This window comes from Syngnathus typhle, linkage group LG2 (assembly GCF_033458585.1).
Source record: "Syngnathus typhle isolate RoL2023-S1 ecotype Sweden linkage group LG2, RoL_Styp_1.0, whole genome shotgun sequence".
Classification (NCBI taxonomy): Eukaryota; Metazoa; Chordata; class Actinopteri; order Syngnathiformes; family Syngnathidae; genus Syngnathus; species Syngnathus typhle.
This window is the reverse complement of record NC_083739.1, coordinates 24,951,659-24,977,394: the sequence shown is the minus strand read 5'-3', so window position 1 is coordinate 24,977,394 and position 25,736 is coordinate 24,951,659. Positions and strand designations below refer to the sequence as shown.

Here is a 25,736-nt window from a genome sequence, read left to right as displayed (position 1 = left end):
TTATCCACATTAAATGAGGGATTACTGTGTATATATATATATATATACAGTATATATATACATATATATATATATATGTATATATATATATAGTATATACACTACCGTTCAAAAGTTTGGGGTCACAAAATTGTTTGCGTGACCCCAAACTTTGGAACGGTAGTGTAAATATTATTATAATAAAGTATTATGAATTAAATATTATAAATTATATTTTATATTTGTATAAGATTATATATAATCTATGAATATAAGTATACATATATATTATAAGATTTTTTACACAGAAGATTATATATATAATCTATAAATAATTATCTAAATAAATATATACACTACCGTTCAAGTTTGGGGTCACCCAAACAATTTTGTGACCCCAAACTTTTGAACGGTAGTGTACATATATATAATAAAATTTCCCCTCTCACCCTCCGCGGGTGGTCTCCCACTCCAAGCTCGGGTCCTCTACCAGAGGCCTGGGAGCTTGAGGGTTCTGCGCAGTATTTTGGCTGTTCCTAGCACTGCACTCTTCTGGACTGAGATGTCTGATGTTGTTCCTGGAATCTGCTGTAGCCACTCCTCCAGTTTGGGGGTCACTGCCCCAAGTGCCCCAATGACCACGGGCACCACCGAGGCCTTCACTTTCCAGGGCTTCTCAAGCTCTTCTTTGAGGCCCTGGTATTTCTCTAGCTTCTCAAGTTCTTTTTTCCTGATGTTGCCATCGCTTGGTATTCCTATATCCACTACAACGGCCTTCTTCTGCTGTTTGTCCACCACCACAATGTCCGGTTGGTTCGCCATCACCATCTTGTCAGTCTGGATCTGGAAGTCCCACAGGATCTTGGCTCGCCCGTTCTCTGCCACCTTAGGGGGTGCTTCCCACTTTGAACTTGGGGCTTCCAGTCCATACTCAGCACAGATGTTCCTGTACACTATGCCAGCCACTTGGTTATGACGTTCCATGTATGCTTTCCCTGCTAGCATCTTACACCCTGCTGTTATGTGCTGGACTGTCTCAGTGGCCTCTTTGCACAGCCTACACCTTGGGTCTTGTCTGGTGTGGTAGATCTTGGCCTCTATTGCTCTGGTGTTCAGAGCCTGTTCCTGTGCAGCCATGATGAGTGCCTCTGTGCTGTCCTTCAGTCCAGCTTTTTCCAGCCATTGGTAGGATTTCTTGATGTCAGCCACTTCACTTATCTGCCGATGGTACATCCCATGTAGGGGTTTGTCCTCCCATGATGGTGTCTCTAGCCACTCTTCCTCTGTTTGCCATTGTCTGAGACATTCACTGAGCACGTCATCCGTTCGGGCCTTTTCCTTGATGTACTCATGGATCTTGGCTGTTTCATCCCGAACAATGGCTCTCACACTCAGTAGTCCTCGGCCTCCTTCTTTACGGCTAGTGTACAGTCTCAGGGTGCTGGACTTAGGGTGGAACCCTCCGTGCATGGTTAGGAGCTTCCGTGTCTTGACATCTGTGGTCTGCGTCTCTTCCTTTGGCCAGCTTATTATTCCTGCAAGGTATCTGATGACTGGCAGGGCATAGCTGTTTATTGCCCGGATCTTGTTCTTGCCATTTAGCTGACTTCTGAGGACTTGCCTTACTCGTTGTAGGTATTTGGCTGTGGCTCCTCTCCTTGTGGCTTCATCGAGGTTGCCATTTGCTTGTTGGATACCAAGGTACTTGTAGCTGTCCTCAATGTCTGTTATTGTTCCTTCTGGGAGTGAGACCCCTTCTGTATGGACTACCTCCCCTCTCTTTGTCACCATGCGACCGCACTTCTCTAGTCCGAATGACATTCCAATGTCTGTGCTGTAGATCCTGGTTGTGTGGATCAGTGAATCGATGTCTCGCTCGCTCTTGGCATACAACTTTATGTCATCCATGTATAGGAGGTGACTGATGGTGGCCCCATTTTTGAGTCGGTATCCGTAGCCAGTCTTGTTGATTATTTGGCTGAGGGGGTTCAGACCTATGCAGAACAGCAGTGGGGACAGAGCATCTCCTTGGTATATGCCACATTTGATGGAGACTTGTGCAATTGGCTTGTAATTGGCCTCAAGGGTTGTTTTCCACAGTCCCATCGAGTTTGCAATGAAGGCTCTCAGGTTCCTGTTGATGTTGTACAGTTCCAAGCATTCAGTGATCCATGAGTGTGGCATGGAGTCGTAGGCTTTCTTGTAATCAATCCAGGCAGTGCACAGGTTGGTGTGTCGAGTCTTGCAGTCTCGGGCGACTGTTCCGTCAACCAGCAGCTGGTGTTTGGCTCCTCTGGTATTGTTGCCTATGCCTTTCTGTGTTGTGCTCATGTATTGAGCCATGTGTACACTTATCTTAGCCGCTATGATGCCTGACATGATCTTCCATGTTGTAGGGAGACAGGTTATTGGCCGATAGTTGGATGGTTATGTTGTTATGTATCAGTTAACCATTCGGGGTGAGTTCCAACTTTTAGTAGCTGGTTCATTTGTTCTGCTAGGCGCTCATGGAGTGCAGTGAGCTTCTTAATCCAGTAGGCATGGATCATATCTGGCCCGGGTGCTGTCCAGTTCTTCATACCTGAGACTCTCTCTTGGATGTCTGCCACAGTGATGGTAACTGGGTTCTGCTCAGGGTGGTTGCTGTGGTCTTCTCTTAGAGAGACTAGCCATTGTGCCTCACTGTTGTGTGATGTGTCCTTCTCCCATATGCCCTTCCAGTATTGCTCAGTCTCCAGCCTTGGTGGGTCTGTTCTGCTGTTGTTACCCTGCCATTGAGAGTACACTTTTCCTGGTTGGGTTGTGAAGAGCCTGTTTATTCGCCTGGCTTCACTTTCTCTTGTGTATCTCTTTAGGCGACTGGACAGGGCTAGGAGCCTCTGTTTGGCAGTCTCCAGTGCTTCAGGTACGTTCATCTGGCTGTACTTCTTGGGTGCTGGTTTCTTCATTGCACCTTTCTGGATCTCTGATAGTTGGCTCACGTCTCTCCGCACTGTCTTGATCTTAGCCTCCAACCTTCTTTTCCATGGTGGGTCTTGTATCTCTTGCTTGATATTGCTCTTGTAACCAAGCATCTCCAGGATCACTGTTGCTGAAGTGTATATCAACTCATTGGTTTCAGTGATGGTGGTTGTAGGGATTGCTCTCAGTGCTGCATTCAGATCTTCAACCAGACTTTCTGGTGGTGCTTCACTTAGCCTTTGTAGTTGGCGTCGGGGTTGGACGCTGTTCATTCGAGTCATGATCTTATCTTTCAGGTCAGTTGCTGTCTTGTTCAGGCTTGCATATCCTCTTGGTATATGTGTACCCAATTTCTTGGGGAGTTGATGTTGACTCCACTCTGACCTAGAATTCGGGTTGCCGTTTGTCTTGGCATCTGTGTTGTACCTCGTCAATCTCAAGTTGTGATATCAATTGCCATTTCTGGATATTGGAGCACTGTGTCACTAGTTGTTTAGTGGTTAGTGTTGAGTGTGGATATCGCACTTTCCATTGCTCCCACATTCTCTTCATGTACCCACTCTGACTTGGTTTACTGGAGTAGTAGCACTCCAACAGTGTTAGGTTCTCACATCTCGCTCATTTCCGCCTTGTTCCAGCAGCCCACTTCTCATCTAGGCGTTCTGGTCCCCCAACGCCTGACGCAGACCTTGTTTGACCGGGCGACGTCTGAGCCGGCATCTCATTTGATTCTTTATCTCTCACCATGTTTATGAGGTAGGCGATATCGTCAAGGGTCTTGCCCACAGACCCACACTGGATGATGGTATGGCTCCACCCCGACCAGGTCTCAAACCCGGGTCCCGCTGGTTGATAGTCTGGCGACTATCCTACTGAGCTATCCAGCATATATATATATATATATACATATATATACATATATATATATATATATATATATATACATATATATACATATACATATATATACATATACATATATATATATATATACATATACATACATACATACATACATACATACATACATACATACATACATACATACAGTGCCTTGCGAAAGTGTTCAACATTTCGCCACATTTCAGGCTTCAAACATAAAGATATCAAATTTAAATTTTTTGTCAAGAATCAACAACAAGTGGGACAACAATCGTGAAGTGGAACGAAATTTATTGGATAATATAAACTTTTTTAACAAATAAACTGAAAAGTGGGGCGTGCAATATTATTCGGCCCCTTTGCGCTAATACCTTGTAGCGCCACCTTTTGCTGCAATTACAGCTGCAAGTCACTTGGGGTATGTCTCTATCAGTTTTGCACATCGAGAGACTGGAATTCTTGCCCATTCTTGCTTGCAAAACAGCTCGAGCTCAGTGAGGTTGGATGGAGAGCGTTTGTGAATAGCAGTCTTCAGCCCTTTCCACAGATTCTTAATTGGATTCAGGTCTGGACTTTGACTTGGCCATTCTAACACCTGGATATGTCTATTTGTGAACCATTCCATTGTAGATTTGGCTTTATGTTTTGGATCAAATCTCCGTCCCAGTCTCCGGTCTTTTGCAGACTCCAACAGGTTTTCTTCCAGAATGGTCCTGTATTTGGCTCCATCCATCTTCCCATCAATTTTAGCCATCTTGCCTCTCCCTGCTGAAGAAAAGCAGGCCCAAACCATGATGCTGCCACCACCATGTTTGACAGTGGGGATGGTGTGTTCAGGGTGATGAGCTGTGTTGCTTTTACGCCAAACATATCGTTTTGCATTGTGGCCAAAAAGTTAGATTTTGGTTTCATCTGACCAGAGCACTTTCTTCCAAATGTTTGGTGTGTCTCCCAGGTGGCCTGTGGCAAACTTTAAACGAGACTTTTTATGGATATCTTTGAGAAATGGCTTTCTTCTTGCCACTCTTCCATAAAGGCCAGATTTGTGCAGTGCACTACTGATTGTTGTCCTATGGACAGACTCTCCCACCTCAGCTGTAGTTATCTGCAGTTCATCCAGAGTGATCATGGGCCTCTTGGCTGCATCTCTGATCAGTCTTCTCCTTGTTTGAGATGAAGGTTTGGAGGGACGGCCGGGTCTTGGTAGATTTGCAGTGGTCTCATTGTTAGGGTTTGCAGGATATCTTCATCGTATGATTATGTTGGAATGTAACCTGTAATAATTTAACTAGCTCGTCCCGTCTAGACAAAAGTAGTTGACCAAAGTGCTAAGATCGTTCAACTGATTGACTAGACGCAGAGGAAGCAATCAAAGTTGCTTTGTTTACAGAAAGTCATAAAAGGCCCCCTGCTATGCTTTGATCAGCAGGGGACCGGCTTCACCCTAACCTGTGTGTTCCCACACCCCCACTTTCAACCCCACTCTGTTTCTCTCAATAAATATGCACCTGAAAAGGCCTGAGTCAGACTTCATTCGACCATCGCTGTAAGCACAGTGACGAGTGAACTCTCCGCCTGCAGGTGTCTAAAATGACTTGCTTGACTCCTGTGTGGTTCTTCCAAAATAAGTTAGAGTGAGCACCACCCTAACATTTTGGTGCCGAAACCCGGGACCCTCATACCCGCCATCTGGCTGACGGAGGAGGACGTGCTGCATTGTAGACAAGTCAGCGTCCTTTAGGGGGACCTGGAAAAGAAAGTCCTGTGAAGAGAATTTCTTTGCTGGGACAGCATCTTAGGTCTGCCTTCGTCTGCCAGAGGTGAATTGACGGGTTCCGGCAATGCAACGAACCAGGGGTCAGGTAAGTTAAAAAATTGTGTGGTTGTGAAACGCGTAAAGGGTGCACGGGAGACAGCTTGGGTTCAAGTCTCAGAGGAAGGAACAGACTAAGAAAAGCAGAGCTTCTTTTTTGTTCATCGAAGAAGTGTGTAGATTCTTCTTTGTCTGTTTTTCCAAGCTGAAGGATCTGGCTTGGGTTAGAGTCCCAGTGGAAGGAACGTGCTAAGAAACACGGAGCTTCTTTTTTGTTAGTCAAAGAAGAGTGTAGATTTCTCTTTGTACGTTTTTCCGGCCAAAGAACAGCTTGGGTTCAAGTCCCAGTGGAAGGAACGGGCTAAGAAAAAACAGAGCTTCTTTTTCTTAATTGAAGGAGGGCGTAGATTCTTTTTTTTGTCCGTTCTTCCAAGCTGTGTTGGAGGGTTTTACACCCATCTTGGATAGGCCTAAAAATAAAAATCGTTGGTGTTTGTGTGGTTGAGAGTGTGACTGGTAAGATAAATTGACTGCAGAGAGAATTTGGTGAAAGGTCAATTTAAACCTACATTGAGGATCCTCAAAGAAAAGAAAGACAGAATGTATTTTTTTTTAATAAATTGTATAAACCTAAAATACCAAATTAAGATGGGAAATAAGAACGGTAAATCTCTAGCTCTTGAAGAAAATGAGAAGTACATGGCGAGTAAATGTCTTAATTGTATGCAATACATGCCGAAGTGGAAGAAAAAGTATGGAGTAGAAGGGAAGTTGAAGTGTGGAAGATAGTGGTTGATGTTTTGGAGGAGAGTGTAGATAGGATGACAAAGGGACAGAAAAAGAAAAGGAAAGAGAGAGAGTTGAAATGTGCTAGAATGTGGTTGAAAGCTTCACAAGAGAGAAGAGAACAAATTCAAGAGACAAAAAATGGAAAGATAAAAAGTGATGAGACCACCATTCAATTAAGATTTGGAAGAGAACTCTGGGTGCACAGTGGCATCCCATTCGATGATGCAGCTGAGAGTGCTTATCAGCAACATCTTAGAAATGTGCTCCTCACTCTTTCACCCCCCGACTTAGGCAACTGGGTGAGGAAACACTTGGTGGAAGCAGGCACTGCTTGCGTTGAGACGATTGAGAAAGGCAAATGTTTTGATGTATTTCATCTAGATGATGGTAATGATCTAGATCAGGGGTCCCCAAACGTTTTCCTGTGAGGGCCACATAACCTTTCCCTTCTCTGATGGCGGGCCGGTGGCAGTTTGTAACAGAAAAAGTGTGACGATCGTAGGGGAGCTTAAAAAAAATATTGTTTTCCAGAAAGCCACACATAACCAAATAACGGTTATTTAATAACCCTTTCCAGGTTCTTTACAGAAAAAAAGTCAGGAAACAAATAATAACACTATTAATGAAATAAATAATAACTAAACCCTCTCTGAGTTCTTCACAGAAAAAACAGGAAATAAATAACTAAATAACTCTCTCTGGGTTCTTCATAGAAAAAAAACCATGGAACATTAACTTTCTGTTGTGCCATGAACAATCTTAACAGATAAAAGTTCAGCTCAGTTGTCAGAGCAGAACCTCTCTGACACATATGAGCAGTCTCTTAAAGTTCTTGTGTTCCTTCCTTATAATCCTTTTGTAGGTTCCAGTAGGCTTGTAGACACTGCTGTCTTTTTTGTTAAAGTTTGATAGTGCGTCATAGTCTGGAGTAAAATTTGTTGTGGCAATTCTTAGGCGAGATCCGAGGTGTTTGTCCGTTTACCTCGATCTGTGACGGGTAGATGTTGACGTTCATGTGGCTGAACGTCACGTCGCGTACGTCGAGCCAAATTGGCAACTCTTTTAAACGCTCGGCACTGTGTTCACCCTGCTTTACTTGGGCGACATTTTAACGGAAGGATTCCAGGGGAAGGTTTGTGGGTGGCTTTAGCGCAAAACTGCATCTGAAAGCTCAGCGCGCAAATTACAAGAATGCTGTCGTCACAGCCCACGCTCTAAATTCGGGACTGATACAAATAGAGCGCGAGTGCGCCATGTCCGTACACGCACTTGTGAGTGTGCACCGAGCTTTCTGACACGGCTTCCGGTAGTAAATGCGCAGGCGAGCGCTTCCCCATCTACTGGGCAAACGCAGTCATTGCAGGCAAAATGAGCAAAAAAAAAAAAAAAAAAAGTTTAATAATACAATTTGTTCAGGGTTGGCGGGCCGGATTAGACGGTCCCGCGGGCCGTATCCGGCCCGCGGGCCGTAGTTTGGTGACCCCTGATCTAGATGAAGATACAACGGTCTTCTTCCGAAGTTCCCAAAAGGGCAGAGGAAGAGTTAGAGACCAACAAGGCCGCAGGCCGCCATTCAATTCAAACTCCAGCTCAAATTTGGACTGTTGGAACTGTGGGAAACGGGGCCACTTGGCAAGAGTGTGTCGTCGTGTAAAAAAATACCAATCAAAGGGTGGAGGAAGAGGCAGAGGAAAAGCCAAATTTTCAACATGTCAAGTTTCCCCCCCCCCTTTTTGACCGCTCATGCTAATACAGAGACATTGTATGCTACATTTAATGGAAATTATTGATTGGTTGTATTGTAAGATTATACAAACTTCTATATGCAAGCTGAATCTGAGAGATTGAGTTCTTTGAATTTGAAAACAAGGAGAAAATTCGGATTAATTTGCAAGCACTTTTTTTGTGTGTTGAGTTTTTTTTTGGATTGGTGGATTGTTCTATCGGGAACCTTGAGTTGGAAATGGCATATGAATGTTGTGTGGAGAGCTTGGATGAATTGGGACCAATGTGATAGAAAGACTCCTTTTTGGAGGCCGTGTGAGATGCAAATGAGCATTGATGACTGAATGCCCGACTGAAGGGAAAATACAGGTTGAATGGTTGAAGTTGTTGGAGACTGCTATGGACAAGTAGTTGAGCGACTTTGAAGGAAGAATGATTTTGAGTAAGTTAGATGCTAGGAAGGAAAGAAAAACAAAAAAGAAACAAATACAAACAAAAGAAAAATAAAGGTTGCTTTTGACAAGAGTTACAAAGAACAGACGAAGAACAGTCCTTGACCCGGCATTTGCGTTTGGCGGTCGTTGATGTGGTTCCAAGACCTGCGTCTTGTGGTTTGTCATTTGTAACGTTTGGCTGTTGTGATCCTCCCAAACAGACATAAGTGATTTGTGCTTTTGTTGTTGGTTGTAATTCGTTTGTGGGAGGACTGCAGGGGCTTGCTCCTTCGGTGTCTCACCTGTGCCTTCCTGCCTTCCATTGTCTCCACTTAGACTGGACTGTGGAGGGGGGAGTGTGGTATTGTGGTGTGAAAAGGGTGTAGGTGTCCTGTGGTGATTGATATTGTAATTTGATTGTGGGGGAGACTGATGTGGTGTGGGGCTCTGGACTCTGCGGGTAGCTGTTTGCTGGGTTGGCGCAGGTGGGGGACGACGGCATTGATTGTCCCAGTACTGGCCAGGCTGGGATAAATCAGTGTGAAAATGCCGGGCCCCCCCCCTCTTGCTTCCCTTGCTGTGGCTGCACGCGGAGTAGGGTCGTACCCACTCCAGGGGTGTGCTGAGTGCGTGGTAGCAAGTGATATTGAAGCAGGGTGATGCCTAGGGAAGGTGTGACAATAGTTGCACGAAGGATAAAAGGCACTGAGGAAAGAAAAAAAAAAGAAGAGAGAAAAAGTACAACCAAAACGTCAAAAAAGAGGATGGCGTTTGCACAGCGTTGTTTGTTGGTATTGTTTGTGAGCTGTGTCTCTGCTGTTTTTGTGTTGTCTGTGTGTTGTGTTATGTGTTAAAAGGATGAAATTCGCTAATATAGGCGCACTAAAGAATTTATTTATCTGTAGTCTATCTGATTTGCACTGCAAAACAAAACCGATTTTGTTAAGATAGGAAGGAAAAATAAAAAAGCGAGCAATTTGTTTATGGGCAGAAACTGGTCCACGCTCCTTTAATGCCTAGCCTTGGTTAAACAAAATTTGAGAGATGGAAAGAACTTGCTTTCTGGAATTGGATGATGTACAATTATGAAATACCGACATTTCAAAGCTAAATTTAAAATTTGAGAATAAGAGAGCAATTTAGTTAAAGTTATGAAACTACAACAGTTAACTATTATATTACTTTACCAGCAGTTATTTTGTTTATTTTGTTTATTTTTTTTATTCGATTGATGGATTGGGTTGTTACGTTGAGAAAGGAAAAGGAACGATACAAATGGGCAGCTGTATTGAGCCATGGTGTTGTCACGTGCCATTGACACCTTGCTCAACAGGGGGGATGGAAGGGCAGTTCAGTCAGCTTTATACAACATGAATTTGATTCATATTCAAAACGTTTATAAAAAAGTTTTTGTAGAGCTTGTTTGACATGTGCTAAACACAATCCACAGGGTTATAATGCCTGGTCATAATAGATGCATTCTCAAAATGGGTTGAATTGGCTTCAAAATATACACTGAATGCATTAACAGTGGCAAAAACGTTATGTAAAGAAATAATACCTTGTCAACAACTGCTGTAATCTGTCACGTCTACTGATTGTACCATCACCCCGCAAAATTGTCCCATTGAAATCAGCTTCGGGAGAAACCATCGCTGAACGCTCTAAGCAGCTGGACCGCTGGGTGGAACACTACTCAGAGCTCTATGCCAAGGACAACAGTGTCTCTGATGCAGCCCTCAGGCATGTAGGGCACCTACCTGTTATGGAAGAGCTCGACATGGAACCAACAACTGAGGAGCTAAGCAAAGCAATTAACAGCCTGCCCAGCGGAAAAGCTCCAGGCACCGATGGGATAACAGCCGAAGTCCTCAAGTGTGGGAAGCCTGCTCTTCTGCATAGACTGCACAAGCTTTTATGCCTGTGCTGGAAAGAAGGCGCTGTCCCACAGGACATGAGAAATGCTAACATCGTCACCTTGTACAAAAACAAGGGAGACAGTAGTGACTGTAACAACTACCGTGGCATCTCCCTACTCAGCATTACCGGTAAGCTCTTTGCTCGAGTTGTACTAAACAGACTCCAAGTCCTCGCAGAGATGCTCTACCCAGAGTCACAGGCAGGGTTCAGAGCAGGAAGATCAACTCTGGACATGATATTCACCCTGAGACAGCTGCAGGAGAAGTGCAGAGAACAACATAAACCTCTCTACATGGCCTTCGTTGACCTTACCAAGGCTTTTGACCTGGTGAGCAGGAGCGGCCTTTTCCAAATGGTGGAACGGATAGGTTGCCCGCCAAAACTCCTCAGCATCCTCCAGTCCTTCCACACTGACATGAAAGGTACTGTTCAGTACGATGGGTACACTTCTGAGTCCTTTAACATCCGCTGTGGTGTCAAACAGGGATGCGTTTTGGCACCCACTCTGTTTGGGATATTCTTCTCTCTCCTCCTGCGCCAAGCCTTCGGAACATCAACTGAAGGAGTTTACTTACACACCAGGACAGACGGCAAGCTATTCAACCTATCCCGACTGAGAGCAAAAACCAAGGTCAGACCACTCACCATTCGGGACATGTTGTTTGCTGATGATGCAGTATTGGCAACACACACTAGGGAACACCTGCAGACTCTTCTAGACCGGTTCAGCCAAGCATGTCAGGACTTCAACCTGACCATCAGCCTAAACAAAACCAAGACAATGGGCCAGGGGACTACTGTCCCACCTTCCATCACCATCAACAACTACACACTGGAAGCTGTAAGCAGCTTTATCTATCTTGGGTCTACCATCACCTGCAATTTATCACTCGATGCCGAGGTCAGCAGCCGGATTGGGAAAGCAGCTTCTACCTTTGGAAAACTGACACCCAGAGTATGGCAGAACAGCAAGCTCACCATCCATACAAAGGTGCAAGTGTACAGGGCCTGTGTCGTCAGTACACTCTTGTATGGCAGCGAAGCCTGGACTCTTTATGCACATCAAGAGAGAAGGCTAAACTCTTTCCATCTGCGTTGCCTGAGACGCATACTGGGCATCACCTGGCGGGACAGGATCACAGACAGTGCAGTCCTGGAGAGTGCACAGCTCCCCACTATGCTCTCCCTGCTGAAGCAGCGGCGTCTCCGTTGGCTGGGCCATGTCCGTCGGATGGAAGATGGTCGTATGCCAAAGGACATCTTATATGCAGAGCTAAAATCAGGCAAAAGGCAAGTAGGCCGCCCACTGCTCCGCTACAAGGATGTCTGCAAACAAGACCTCAAATCCTTCAACATCAACCCAGCCATCTGGGAAGACGTCGCCCAGGATCGTCACAAATGGCAACAGGCTCTCCAAAACGGGCTGCAGACCTACGAAATCACCCTGGCTCAACACCGAGAAACGAAAAGGAAATTGAGGAGGCAGCAAGCCACCATGCCCCCACCGCCACCGGGTCTGGCCCACATCTGTAACATCTGTGGCCGTGTCTGCCTCTCACGGATAGGACTCACCAGCCACAGCAGACGCTGTGCAAAGAACATCTAACCTCCAGACACAAGAAATCTATGGTCTTTCGAGACTGTGATGCCGATGGATGGACTGATTGTGAAATGTGCGACAGAGTGTTCTATATAATATCCGTTGGAAAAAAAAAGAAAAAAAAGAAAAGAAACCATTGCTTTTAGAGAATGTAGTCAACCAAAATTATATATGTACCGACATGCCAAGATCTGGGAAAAAGCTGGAAAAAACAAAAACATAATGTCTTTAAATTTGAGAGGCGACGATGATCTGACTGAAATTGATGCAATTGGAGTCCCCAGAGGAGTTCCTGATTAATAAGAATTAATTGACCAAATTGAAGCGGGATGGGAGTCCTCCATTTGCTGCTGGTGGATGATGAAGAAGAACGTTGACAGGATAAATTACATCCATTGCAACATGCAGAAATTGGGCAAACTGACACAAGCGGGACTTGAGGCAGTGCACAAACAGCTAGCCACGCCTTCCCTAATGTCAATCCAGAACCGCAATGCTCTTATGTTGTTGTCTGGGAAAGGAAGGGTCTGCGCAATGTTCAGGGAACAATGCTGCACCTTCATCCGGAATGACACCGCCCCTGATGGGAGCCTGACGAAGGTGATTGCAAGCTTGCAATCCCTCAACACGAGGATGAAAGAGCACAACAAGTGGATGACTGCTTTTGGGAAGTATAAAGCCCTTGTGTCCTCAATTACTGCTATACTCACCTTGTGTGGATGTTGTTGTATTCCATGTCTCTGTGCTCTGTTTAATCGTCTGATCATTACAGCAATCTCGCCGATGGACGACGAGATGGCCCGGGTATGCCTAATGTCTGAACGGCAGCATGTTGATGATAACGATGATGATGTGCAATTTTTGCACTTGAGTTTACAGACTTTTTCCCAGATCTCTGTGTTTCCGAATGATGATGTCGCAACATTTATCCTTTTTGGTGGAAATATTTGTGCGCATACTTGTGATCCGACAACTGAAAATCGAGAGAAGTGGTTGTTTTTGGTGATGTAAAAATTGAGCAAATATGTGATAAACAGGAGGGAAATGTTGGAATAATTTAAGTAAAGCCTTGTCATTTACAAGTTTATGGCTTTCCTTTTATCTAGGTTCTTTCTCTTTAGTGACAGGGATGTCTTTTGATCATCCTTCCTGTCCTTATGTTATCTGTGTGTTTTTGTTCCTGTAAGAGGCCTTCACTAACAATGAGCAGAGCTTATTTGCATAGGCGAAATGTTCTTATTTGGTTGAAAGAAACTTCATTCCTTTTAGTTAACTGTAGGTTTGGTTCATAGATTGTTGTTGATCAGAACTGTTTTTCTTTGTTAAGTGTTAAACACAGTTTGAAGTAGTTGCGTACAAGTTATCCTATATTTACTCAATGTTTGTTTAAGGAACTGCATACCAGTTACCTTACATTTACTTAACATTTGTTTTAGTGTTTAGGACAAGTTACTTATTGTTATTGAGTAAACAAGTTACTTATTGTTATTGAGTGTTAATTTACTAAGTAGATAAAGTCTAGCAAAGGTCTAGTTGCATTGTTCCACAGGAAAGCGGCAATTGAAGTTATCTGATCTCACTCGCGGACGACTCGGCCAACAACTGGAGAAGAACAGATGGACAAACTCTGCGGGGGTCACGGGCCGACAATGAAGTGCTAATTCACACCACACTACATTCCTTAGCTAATCAACGTTGCTACAGGCACAATCTTCCCTCCCTTTGGTGTAGCAACGCCTCTGTAACCAGGGCAACCAAAACAGTGATGAGAGGAGCAGAAGAAACATCTCAAATGACTAATGCAAAGGTTGCAGAAAAGGTGCTGTTTTTTGCTGTTTTCCGGACGTGCTGCTGTTCTTTTGGTGGCGGATCCAGATCGGGATTTGGTCAGGAAACTACTGCGGATACGGAAGCAAACACCGAGGTCCAGATCACCCCAACGTTCTGGCTGAAGGTCCCAAGAAGGTGGGGGACGGAGCCTGCGTCGACTGGACCCTATAAATTGGTGGAGCGTATCTCACATGCCGTCCGGCTGGCCGGCAAAGGAGATTCGTGGTATCATCTGTGCCAGTGCGCCCCAGTGAAGGGTTCCTGCAAGGAACCAGATCAGCCATCGACAGTCCCCGCCCCAGTTCATACAGAGGCAGAATAATCCTCTTCCCCCTTGGTGGCCAGGTAGTCCACCCTGAGCCACTGAAGACAACGACCACGCAGCAGACATTCCAAAGTTCTCCCCGGACGGAGCAGATCTGCGAAGCGGGTGAGAATCGTGCTCACCCTCCACCAGTGGGCGTGCCAAGCCCCCAACGGCTGAACAATCACGAGCAATTTTTATCTTGATTGATAACATTCTGGTCGCCTAAGGCAGAGGGACCGTGTAACTCTTTTCCTGCATTTAATCTGGCCGCAAGTTTTTAAATTACACACACAATTTGGACTGGAGTATTGAGGAAAAACCTCATCTTCACTGGAAGTTATTGCTTTCATTGTATTTTCTTACTTATGTTTGACTGTTCGGGGTTGACATAATCATATGATAAAACAGGAGGGATATGTTAGGGTTTGCAGAATATCTTCATCGTATGATTATGTTGCAATGTAACCTGTAATAATTTAACTAGCTTGTCCCGTCTAGACAAAAGTAGTTGACCAAAGTGCTAAGATCTTTCAACTGGTTGACTAGACGCAGAGGAAGCAATCAAAGTTGCTTTGTTTACAGAAAGTCGTAAAAGGCCCCCTGCTATGCTTTGATCAGCAGGGGACCGGCTTCACCCCAACCTGTGTGTTCCCACACCCCCACTTTCAACCCCACTCTGTTTCTCTCAATAAATATGCACCTGAAAAGGCCTGAGTCAGACTTCATTCGACCATCGCTGTAAGCACAGCGACGAGTGAACTCTCCGCCTGCAGGTGTCTAAAATGACTTGCTTGACTCCTGTGTGGTTCTTGCAAAATAAGTTAGAGTGAGCACCACCCTAACACTGATACTCCTTCCATTTCAATATAATTGCTTGCACAGTGCTCCTTGAGATGTTTAAAGCTTGGGAAATCTTTTTGTATCCAAATCCGGCTTTAAACTTCTCCACAACAGTATCTCGGACCTGCCTGGTGTGTTCCTTTGTCTTCATGGTTCTCTCTGCGGTTTAAACAGAACCCTGAGACTATCAAAGACAGGTGCATTTATACTGAGACTTGATTACACACAGGTCCATTCTATTTATCATCATCAGTCATTTAGGACAACATTGGATCATTCAAAGATCCTCACTGAACTTCTGGAGTGAGTTTGCTGCACTGAAAGTAAAGGGGCCGAATAATATTGCACGCCCCACTTTTAAGTTTTTTATTTGTTAAAAAAGTTTAAATTATCCAATCAATTTCGTTTCACTTCACGATTGTGTCCCACTTGTTGTTGATTCTTGACAAAAAAAATAAAATTTTATATCTTTGTTTGAAGCCTAAAATGTGGCGAAATGTTGAAAGGTTCAAGGGGGGCGAATACTTTTGCAAGCACTGTATATACATATATATCCATCCATCCATTTTCTGCACCGCTTAGTCTCCACGGGGGTCGCGGGTGCGCTGGAGCCTGTCCCAGCGTCATCGGGCAGTAGGCGGGGGACACCCTGAACCGGTTGCCAGCCAATCGCAAGGCACACAGAGACAAACAACCATTCGCACTCACACTCACACCTAGGGACAATTTGGAGTGCTCAATCAGCCTACCAAGCATGTTTTTGGGATGTGGGAGGAAACCGGAGTGCCCGGAGAAAACCCACGCGAGCCCGGGGAGAACATGCAAACTCCACACAGGGAGGGCCGGAGGTGGAATCGAACCCGCCCCCCCAACTGTGAGGGGCTGTGTGTATATATATACATATACATGTATATAAAATTAAATGAAAAAAATACAAACCTAAAATGACAATATATGAAATTACACAATAAATACATTACATACGTACATTACATAATAAATTATGAATTGTTATATATGCACCGAGTTCACACTCACTTGGAGCTCAGGGAAGCAGGAACAGTGTCGAAGCGTTGGTAGCTTAGCATTGACCCACTAAATTGCAGAGCTCCCACTTCCTGGTCCAACAGCACCCCTTGGCATGACTCCCTGGTGTTGCGACTGCGTGACCTGGACAACTTCTTGTTTTTCCCCTACAAAAAACACATAATGTATTGTGTGTATGTATATTCCGCAGTGTTTTCCAACCATTAGAGCCAACGCACCCATATTATATTTATTCAATCAAAATCTTATCCGCAAACCATCAAAGGAAAAAACATAAAAAATAATCAAGATAATCATTAGTTCATTGTTCATAGTCACTGAAATAATAATTATCTTGATTAATTTACCTACTAGATAGAAAGCAAACTCGAACCAAATAAAGCATAATTTGGGACCAGGAACAGACATGTCTGCACACATACCTTAGACTTGCTGTTGTGTTTGGCTGGCACGGACAGAATCTGCTGAGGCTTTGCGGCAGCGGGACAGTCAAGCGGAACATTGATGTTATCTCTGACCTTCAGCAGATTCACCACCATCTGAGGACTAGTCTCCCTGATGACAAACACATTTAACAGCTGGACTTTTTATGTGTCTTGCAAAACATCAAACATCTTGGCGTCTTCATTACTATTATATTCATACTGCAGTAGAAGCGTCAAAATTACATCACTGTAGCAAATGTGATACTGATAAAATAAAGTATTTTCTGGACTACAAAATGTTTTTTTTTCATAGTTAGGCTGGGGGGCGACTTATGTGTGAAATTATTAACACATCATATCATTTCATACGTTATCTTCACACTAAACCGCATTAGGGAACCTTTGGCTTATGGAATAATTGGAACTGCAACCGACGATGAGTCTGACATAGACTACGTAGAAGACGAAGCGCTGCATCTTCTACTTCCGGAGTTAGAGGAGTTGTTCATAAACGACACCGAAGATGAAGATCTTGTTGGGTTTAATGAGTTGGAGTGGCACGGATAGTTCGATAAACTTATTAGCATGTTATTGATGCTATAGTTATTTGAATAACTCTTAAAGGACACATATGGCCAGCTCAGTGGCCTAATGGTAGAGTGTCCGCCCTGAGACTGGAAGGTTATGGGTTCAAACCCCGGCCGGGTCATACCAAAGACTATAAAAATGGGACCCATTGCCTCCCTGCTTGGCACTCAGCATTAAGGGTTGGAATTGGGGGGTTAGATCACCAACTGATTCCCGAGCGCGGCACCGCTGCTGCCCACTGCTCCCCTCTCCCCCAGGGGATGAATTAAAATCACACGGGGATGGGTTAAATGCAGAGGACATTTTTCACCACACCCAGATGTGTGTGTGACGATCATTGGGACTTTAACTTTAACTTATATGGAAAATTGACTTCTTTTGCTTTTAAAATAATTTTCTTGTGTATCTGGACTATCCAGGACAGTAGAAAAGTGGAATATATCACTCAAGGTGCGTTTTGGGGGGGTATTTTTTACTTCTCCATTTTCTACGATGTTTTATATCTATTACATCACGGCTCGGTGGCACACTGGTTAGCACGACCGCCTCACAGTTAGAAGGGTGCGGGTTCGATTCTACCTTTGGCCCTCCCTGTGTGGAGTTTGCATGTTCTCCAGGCCCGCGTGGGTTTTCTCCGGGCACTCCGGTTACCTCATGCTTGGTAGGCTGATTGAGCAATTCAAATTGTCCCTAGGTGTGAATGCGAGTGCGAATGGTTATTCGTCTGTGTGCCCTGTGATTGGCTGGCAACCAGTTCAGGGTGTCCCCCGCCTACTGCTCGATGACTGCTGGGATAGGCTCCAGCATGCCCGCGACCCCCGTGGGGACAAGTGATACAGATAATGGATGGATGGATGGATGGATGGATGGATGGATGGATGGACATTACACCCTTTGGGGCGGGACAAACCAAACAAGGTAATGGGTGTTGCCAAATGGAAATACGAGTAATAAACATGGTGGACTCGCAAATCCGCCATGTTTAAGACAAATCCACCTTGTTTATTACTCGATGAGACTTTTGTAGTCCAAACAACTCAAGGATGCCGAAGTGGAGAGATCAAAATGTTCCGTTGGATGCATCAATCCACACAAATCATTGCACAACATCAGAACCTCAAAGAAATGCCTGGTCAAGTTTCATTTTTCAAGCAGTGTTCCCACGTCTGTGGGCAAAGTCCTGCTTGTTAAGGAGTGTTTCAGAAATCTTTTGTCTGTAGAGTGAAGGATTTGCAGAAAGACCTCATTTCATTGATAGTTCAGTTTCTTCAATCTTTGGAAACGACGGACACAATAAAGCTGTAAGATTGAGATGACACCAAAATAATCAACTGTATTTCACTTTAATAATATTGTGTCTGCACTCGTTTTCATAGCATTAGCGTTGCCACCTTTATTTACCACAGACACGTAAGTGCCTGCCTTACATGTCAAGCACTCAACTTCATAAGGATATCGACCCTGGCAAAAGCACGGGACTTTTTTTATTCAACTTCTCTGCGAATGTGCATTTTCGTTTCGGCATTGCTTTTAAACACTTGGCCAGCCCACCCTACTTCGTAGCAAAGTGACTACCGTAGTTTTCGGACTATAAGTCGCTCCGGAGTATAAGTCGCACCAGCCATAAAATGCCCAAAAATGTGAAAAAAAACCCATATATAAGTCGCTCCGGAGTATAAGTCGCATTTTGGGGGGCAATTTATTCGACAAAATCCAACACCAAGAACAGACATGAACGAGCAACAACAGGCTAAACGATATGGTATGCTAACGTGACAAACACAAACAAGGAGCTGAGAACGGGCCTGACGTAACATTCAGTTATTTAAAAAAAACTATTACATAAATAACACGTTAATAAAACCATCTGTGTCACTCCGATTCATTAAATCCATCGATCGTCCTTTGTCAACAATGCTGTGTGCCGCGCTGCAGTTCAAATTATTCCACAGGCCGATACAACGATATGTAAACTATATTTTAAATAACTATCACATAAACAACAATATTATCAAACTATTTGTGTCACTCCAAATCATTAAATCCATCGATCAAATTTCTCGTCTTTTATCAATCGTCCTTTGTCAACAATGCCGTGTGCCGCGCCACAGTTCAAATTATTACACAGGCCCATACAACGATATATAAACTATATTTTAAATAACAACAATATTATCAAACCATTTGTGTCACTCCAAATTATTAAATCCATCGATCAAATTTCTCATCCTTTATGTCATCCTGGTGACAGAGGACATGTCCAGAGGATACGGCGCTTTAAAGAGTTAATTACTATATTTGATTTTTTCTCTCTATTTTTCATGTTTTGAATATGTTCAAGATAAAGATATCAAAGCATGTGAAATGATCAACTATACTAAAAATAACATGTGAAGTGGTCAACTATACTTGTAAGTAAGTGATGTGTTAATGATCAAGTAAAAATTTGTGAAAAAAAAAATATAAGTCGCTCCTGAGTATAAATCGGCCCCCCCGCCCCCACCCAAACTATGAGAAAAAAACGCGATTTATAGTCCGAAAATTACGGTAGATTTGACGAGAAGGGCGTGACTTATTTGTGAACGATACAGAAAATCCTGGAATTGAATGAAATGGAACGGAGTGGCAATTCTATTGACAATGTACTTACTGTACATGTATTCTGTTTGAAGCAGTTCAACAATTTTTGGATTATAAATCGCGTTTTTTTTTCATAGTTTGGGTGGGGGCGTGACTTCTACTGAGCACCAATTTATATGTGAATTTTTTCACAAATGTTTAAAATAAAAAAAATAAAAAAAGTAAAACCGCGATAAACGAACCCCGATGTAGCGAGGGATTACTGTAATTTGAACTTCAAGTAACGTCAGCAGCGCGGCGCGGCGGTTGTTTACATAAGGACAAAGATTCCATCGCGGGATGACGAAGGGCCCCACATACGACCGGCATCATTAGCGGCTTTGTTTGCAAGTGACACGGAGGACGGAAAGTTTGAAGGATTTAATAATTTGGTGTGACACAGAAGGTTTGATAATATTATTGCTTATATAATAGATATTGTTATATGGGCCTGTGGAATATTTTGAACTGCAAGCGCCGTCAGCGGCGCGCACCCGGCCGGCATTGTTGACATAAAGGAGGATTGATGGATTTAATGATTTGGAGTGACACAGATGGTTTGATAATATTATTGCTTATATAATAGTTATTTGATATATAATTTATATATTGTTATATGGGCCTGTGGAATATTTTGAAGTGCAACCGCCGTCAGCGATGCGCACCCGGCATTGTTGACATAAAAGAAGATCGATGGATTTAATGAATTGGAGTGACACAGATGATTTTATAAACGTGTTATTTATGTAATAGTTATTTGAATAACTGTGAATGTTACGTCAGGCCCATTCTTAGCTCTTCGTTTGTTTTTATGTCACATTAGCATACCTATTGTTTAGCCTGTTGTTGCTCGTTCATGTCTGTTCTTGGTGATGGATTTTGTCGGATAAATTTCCCCCAAAATGCGATTTATACTCCGGAGCGACTTATATATGTTTTTTTTCACATTATTGTGCATTTTATGGCTAATGCGACCTATATTCCGGAGCGACTTTTAGTCCGAAAAATACGGTACTGTGTGTTATAGAGGAACATAATTTCATTTGTGCGACATGCCTGCATGAAATACACTTGTCAATAAACTTGAACATTTAAACCTTGTAATGATTGCTCAATCACAAAATATTTAACACATTGGAATGAAAACATACATTTGAAATTCACAAACTCGTTTTTTGAGTATATTACGTTTCCATATTTTTCCCAATAGACTAGATTTTACTGTTATTTCAAACTCAACATTTTTAGATGTCTCGGAATGCCACATCGAGGAAGATTTTTCCAATCTCTATTCAGTGGTTGAGGATACTCTTTCGCTTAACTTGACATGTGGAATATTTTGAAGTGCAACCACCGTCAGCGCCACTTGGTGTTGGATTTTGTCGAACAAATTTCCACCAGCTCCTCCCCTCCTCCCCCACCGTCTGTTGTCCTCCAGGTTAGAGCAACGCTGGCGTCAGATCTGTTGACTGCCGCTTCTATTCTGGACAGTGTCCGTTACTTGTTTTTCGTTTTCCCGTTTTCAGTGCACCCGTCTCTTCTTTTATTTTTCTCGTGTTGTCTTCCGTCCACCTCGCATGCCCGCAGCTCCGCTCTCACCTATCTGTTTCCTCTCCCTCGGACTACCAGCTACGTTAGCCAGCTAGCCAACAGCCAACTGGCCAAAAGAACCATCGGACCCTCCTTCCTCCCGACTCGGAGCCTGTGGCCGCCTGCTGTGGACTCGACGGCAGCTCTGGCCCGGCTCTCTGGCCTTCCATCCGGTGTCCTCAGGGGACGGGCTCCACTCCCTGCGGGCTCGCCAACCGTGGCTCTGCTGTGTGCCGCCGTGGTGCATTGGGGCCTGCCGTTCGAGCGGGTGCAGTCGAGGTCGACCGGCATCACCACCTGGTCCACTGCTGCTTCCACACGAGGCTGGGATCCTTCGCCGTCGCCACTACATCTGGACCGGCACTTCCCCGATGGCTCACCCATCTCCTCTTTTTGGACTACCAACCCCCCGTCACCCCCACCTCCCGTACTGGCAACCTCAACAACCTCCGCTCCTGCCCCTCCTGCTCCTCCATCTATCTCCTTTGCACTGCTGACCGATGTCTTGTTAACTATAACCTATTGTTTCCCCCCCCCAACCCTTTTTATTCCCTGTAAAGCGTCTTTGGGTCATTGAAAAGCGCTATATAAATTGAATGAATTATTATTATTATTATTATTACCAAAATGCGACTTATACTCCGGAGCGACATATGTTTTTTTCTCGTTATTGTGCATTTTATGGCTAATGCGATGTATATTCCGGAGCTAACTTTAGTCCAAAAAATACGCTGTCTTTTTCTTCTTTATGATGCATTACCTGCATTATTTACGAAACCGCAGCAGCACAAACAAAAGGTTTTTGCAGCACAAACCAGCACAAAGGAAGCACAAACGAACGGTACCATTTAGGGTTCATTTGGAGCAGATGGGGGGCTGGGTGAACTCTGGATGCCTTATAAAATAATCTCTAATAACTAAAAAAAACGTTGCAGCACAAATGAAAATTTTTACGGAACAAACCAGCACAAACTAAACAAACAATTTTCCTTAAATTCTGCATAGGGTGGGGGGCCAGCTTCACGCAGGTGCATTGCATTTTATGGCTGGTGCGCCTCCAGAGCGATTTATAGTCCGGAAAGTATGGTACATCATATTATTGCAAGTCGATTGTGACGGTACTAGAGCATAAGCGACTACATCACATTAATATTTGATCCAATTGTGTCACATTATAGTAAGAAGCAGGGCTGTGGAATCGGTCGGATTTTTGCACCGAGTCCGGCCTCTTGGCCATGAGTCCGAGTCCGTGTCCGGCTGTCCATTTTTTCTGTTAATTCATGTGACTGCTTAGTCTTTATTCAAGGCTAATTTAGATCAAAATCTAAATAATTACAACAGTTTTGTGATGGCTTCGTCTTTATTAAACATATAAACGAATACAATAAACAGATACTTTCAAGTTTTAATCATTAATTACACCATTATAGCTCAGACATTTATCTAAACACAAATAATTAGTGACGACCCCTTATTTGGAAAGTGAAAATGAATGCACCCCGCTTCAATGACAGAACGCGGATGAATTTAAAGACATCAAAGGAGAATAATCCTTTATAAAAATTTAAATTGACTGACGCAAACGTGAGTTCTTCATGTTTTTATTGAAAACAACATAGTGCTGACGCCGTACGACGCCGTACACATCGGTTTTTCGCTATAATTCGGTATAATTCGACGTAGTCCACACTCACCCAAAGTTAAGGTTTCATGGGAATATTATTGTCATAATTGTCTGGACCATATATGATAATTGTTTAATGGTAGTTATTGATAGATCATGAAGATGTCAAGTTATAGGTGCATATAGCACGTTCATTGTAAGAGGGGAAGAGATGTTGTGTATTTTGGGCTAACTCAAATTCCGTAGTAGAAAAACCCCGGAAGTGGGATGGGCGCATTCTGTGTTGTTGTGGTACGCCCTGTGAACGCACTGTGAGTAAGGAATAAAGCAGTTATCATTCACGTCATTGTCCGACCTATTCTTGATATCTAAGAACCTGGAAAATAGTAAGGATATAACATATATCACGGGTCATTACGATGAGTTTGGTGGAGTTTTTACTGCTTCTTCCAACTCCTACCGCGCTGACTGTAACCTGACACTCTCTGGCTGCGTCTTGCCTCTTTTTTTTTTTTATTGTCGGACTCGGTGGACTCGGTCAAAATCAGCACTGAGTCCGAGTCCGGCAAAAATGACCGAGTCCGACGGAGTCCGAGTCCCCGAGTCCGAACCGAGTCCACAGCCCTGGTAAGAAGCAATAATAGGTACAATACAGCAAATATTGGTGCCGTTTTTTTCCGTGTATAATGCGCCCCCATGTACAATACGCACCCTAAAAATGGCATGTTGATGCTGGAAAAAAGCCTTTACCCATGTATAATACGCACCCAATTTTTATTTATTTTTTTAAAGTCCCAATGATCGTCACACACGCAGGGAGGCAATGGGTCCCATTTTTATAGTCTTTGGTATGGTCTTAACTAGGCTGGATGTATTTTTTTTTGTTGGCATTGATTTCTCCAACTGCCTGTAAAGGCACCACCGCAATCAGATGAAAAGTTCTGCGCATCTGTAATGGCGGCCTCCGTATGATATCCGGTTTGCGATGGAGATAAAAAACCAAACAATATTTGACAATAACACACCATCAAGGATTGCACCATCGCATCAAACGATGTGTCGTCAATTATGAATTTTACTAACTAAGTGTGTTGGGCAGGATGGCTGAATGCGATGCACGATTGACAACAAACTAGAAGAAAGGTGATTTCAAGTTTTATTTCGAGGGAGATTTGTCATGTCTCGTCCCCAGTTTTGCTATGTGCCTAGGTTGCCATAGTTTCTGTTCGCGTCGCCCCTCTCTTCCTGTGTCACCTCAATCAATGTAACATGTTTTGTATCTGTCCCTCGCTCACCGTCGGATCATTGCATGTGTTACTGTCATGATGTCTGTTTGGTTTCTGTTCCTGTATTTGGTAATGTCACCCTGTCTTTTTGTTCCACGTCTTTGTCGGTCAGCCCTGTTGTTGGTTTTGTTGTACCATGATTTTCTTAAAAAAAAAAAAAAAAATTGTACCCATGTATAATGCGCACCCCAGAATTTAGGACAATAAATTAGTTAAATTGTGAATGAAACGAGATGTCTCATGAGATTAAGTCCATGAGAGCGAGACAAGAAATTATAGTTGGTCTACTGCTTACATTCACACAAAACGGCGGTCGCCCAAAAGCAAAAGAAACTCGGAAATAAACAATGAATGACAAATAACAATACATAACAAAATCTAATGCAAAAGATAAAAGTCATGGCACTATTTGACAACATTAGGAGGTACTCTCCTACTCTTCCTAGAAGATGCTGTCCACAGAGCTGTTCCAGCGCACAACAATGTCCGCAATTAGTTAATGTGCGTTTGTACCTTTAGACGTGACTCAAAAGTGCTGTTGCTGTTAAGCGGCGGTGAAAAAAAATAAACGATACGCCTGACACATATACAACCAAACGTGATACATAGCCAACTTTAAGACCAGCCTAACCAGCGAGATAAACTGTGTGTGTCGCGAGCATTTATGCGTGGCTTAAAACTAGCTACTATTGTAATGCCGCATCCATGTTGCGAGCGTTGTCTGTCACAACAGCGACTCTCTGATTTGGCTGAGGAAGTTGCAAATCAATCTGCTATATTCACCTGGTGTGGGTCTCATAAAGCCAAAAGAAAATGGATTTTGTGCTGTGCAAGGATGGGAAATCTTGTGGCGTTCTAATCCCGCAAAATCTTGTATCTCGTCCCATCCTTAATAATTATTATTAGCATTAGTAGTGGTAGTACGAGTGCTCTAGAGTTTAGGATTACCAAATGTAATTTTAAACTTCTTTGCAACAGGGGTTCCCTAAAATGTTTTTTTTCCCAAGCGTTACTCTCACCTCCTGATGAAAACATTGCTCATGCATCCCGTCAGGTTGCTTAAACTCTGATCGGGCATGCCCCCCAAGAAGGTGCGGCCCTCCAAGCTAGCCACCAAGCCACTTCTCCTGGTGTCCAGCCAGACAGTCTCCTTGGACTTCTCCAGCACATCATTCATGTAAACACGCACACTGAGGAGAATGTGAGTAGAGAATGCATAGAAGTTAGTGCACCTATAAGGTGAACTCCCTCTATCTGGCATATAGTATATAGATACCCGTTGATTTTGTTGTAGATAGCCACGTAATGACTGTTGTTATCGTTGTATGTCTTCTGTGTCTTCACTTCGGTGTTGCCTGCTCTCACCACCACGTGACCTTCATGCAGAAACACCTGACAAATGCCATCCTGAACAAGGAGATGTGCCCGCACAGAAACACAGAGGCACACACGCGCACACACACACGGCCACACAAAT

The 25,736-nt window shown here is 43.7% G+C and overlaps 1 protein-coding gene across 5 annotated transcripts in view; it reads right to left on the bottom strand.

The window, feature by feature from the left end:
• Positions 1-25,736, bottom strand: part of lama5 (laminin, alpha 5) — a 348,173-nt gene that overhangs the window by 7,900 nt on the left and 314,537 nt on the right. For all 5 annotated transcript variants that reach the window (XM_061273125.1, XM_061273122.1, XM_061273123.1 and 2 more), the window contains 4 exons: positions 25,536-25,666; positions 25,279-25,449; positions 16,550-16,682; positions 16,119-16,273 (listed from right to left, as the gene is read on the bottom strand). In XM_061273125.1, coding sequence (XP_061129109.1) covers positions 16,119-16,273; positions 16,550-16,682; positions 25,279-25,449; positions 25,536-25,666 — 590 coding nt within the window. The remainder of the gene's footprint in view (positions 1-16,118; positions 16,274-16,549; positions 16,683-25,278; positions 25,450-25,535; positions 25,667-25,736) is intronic.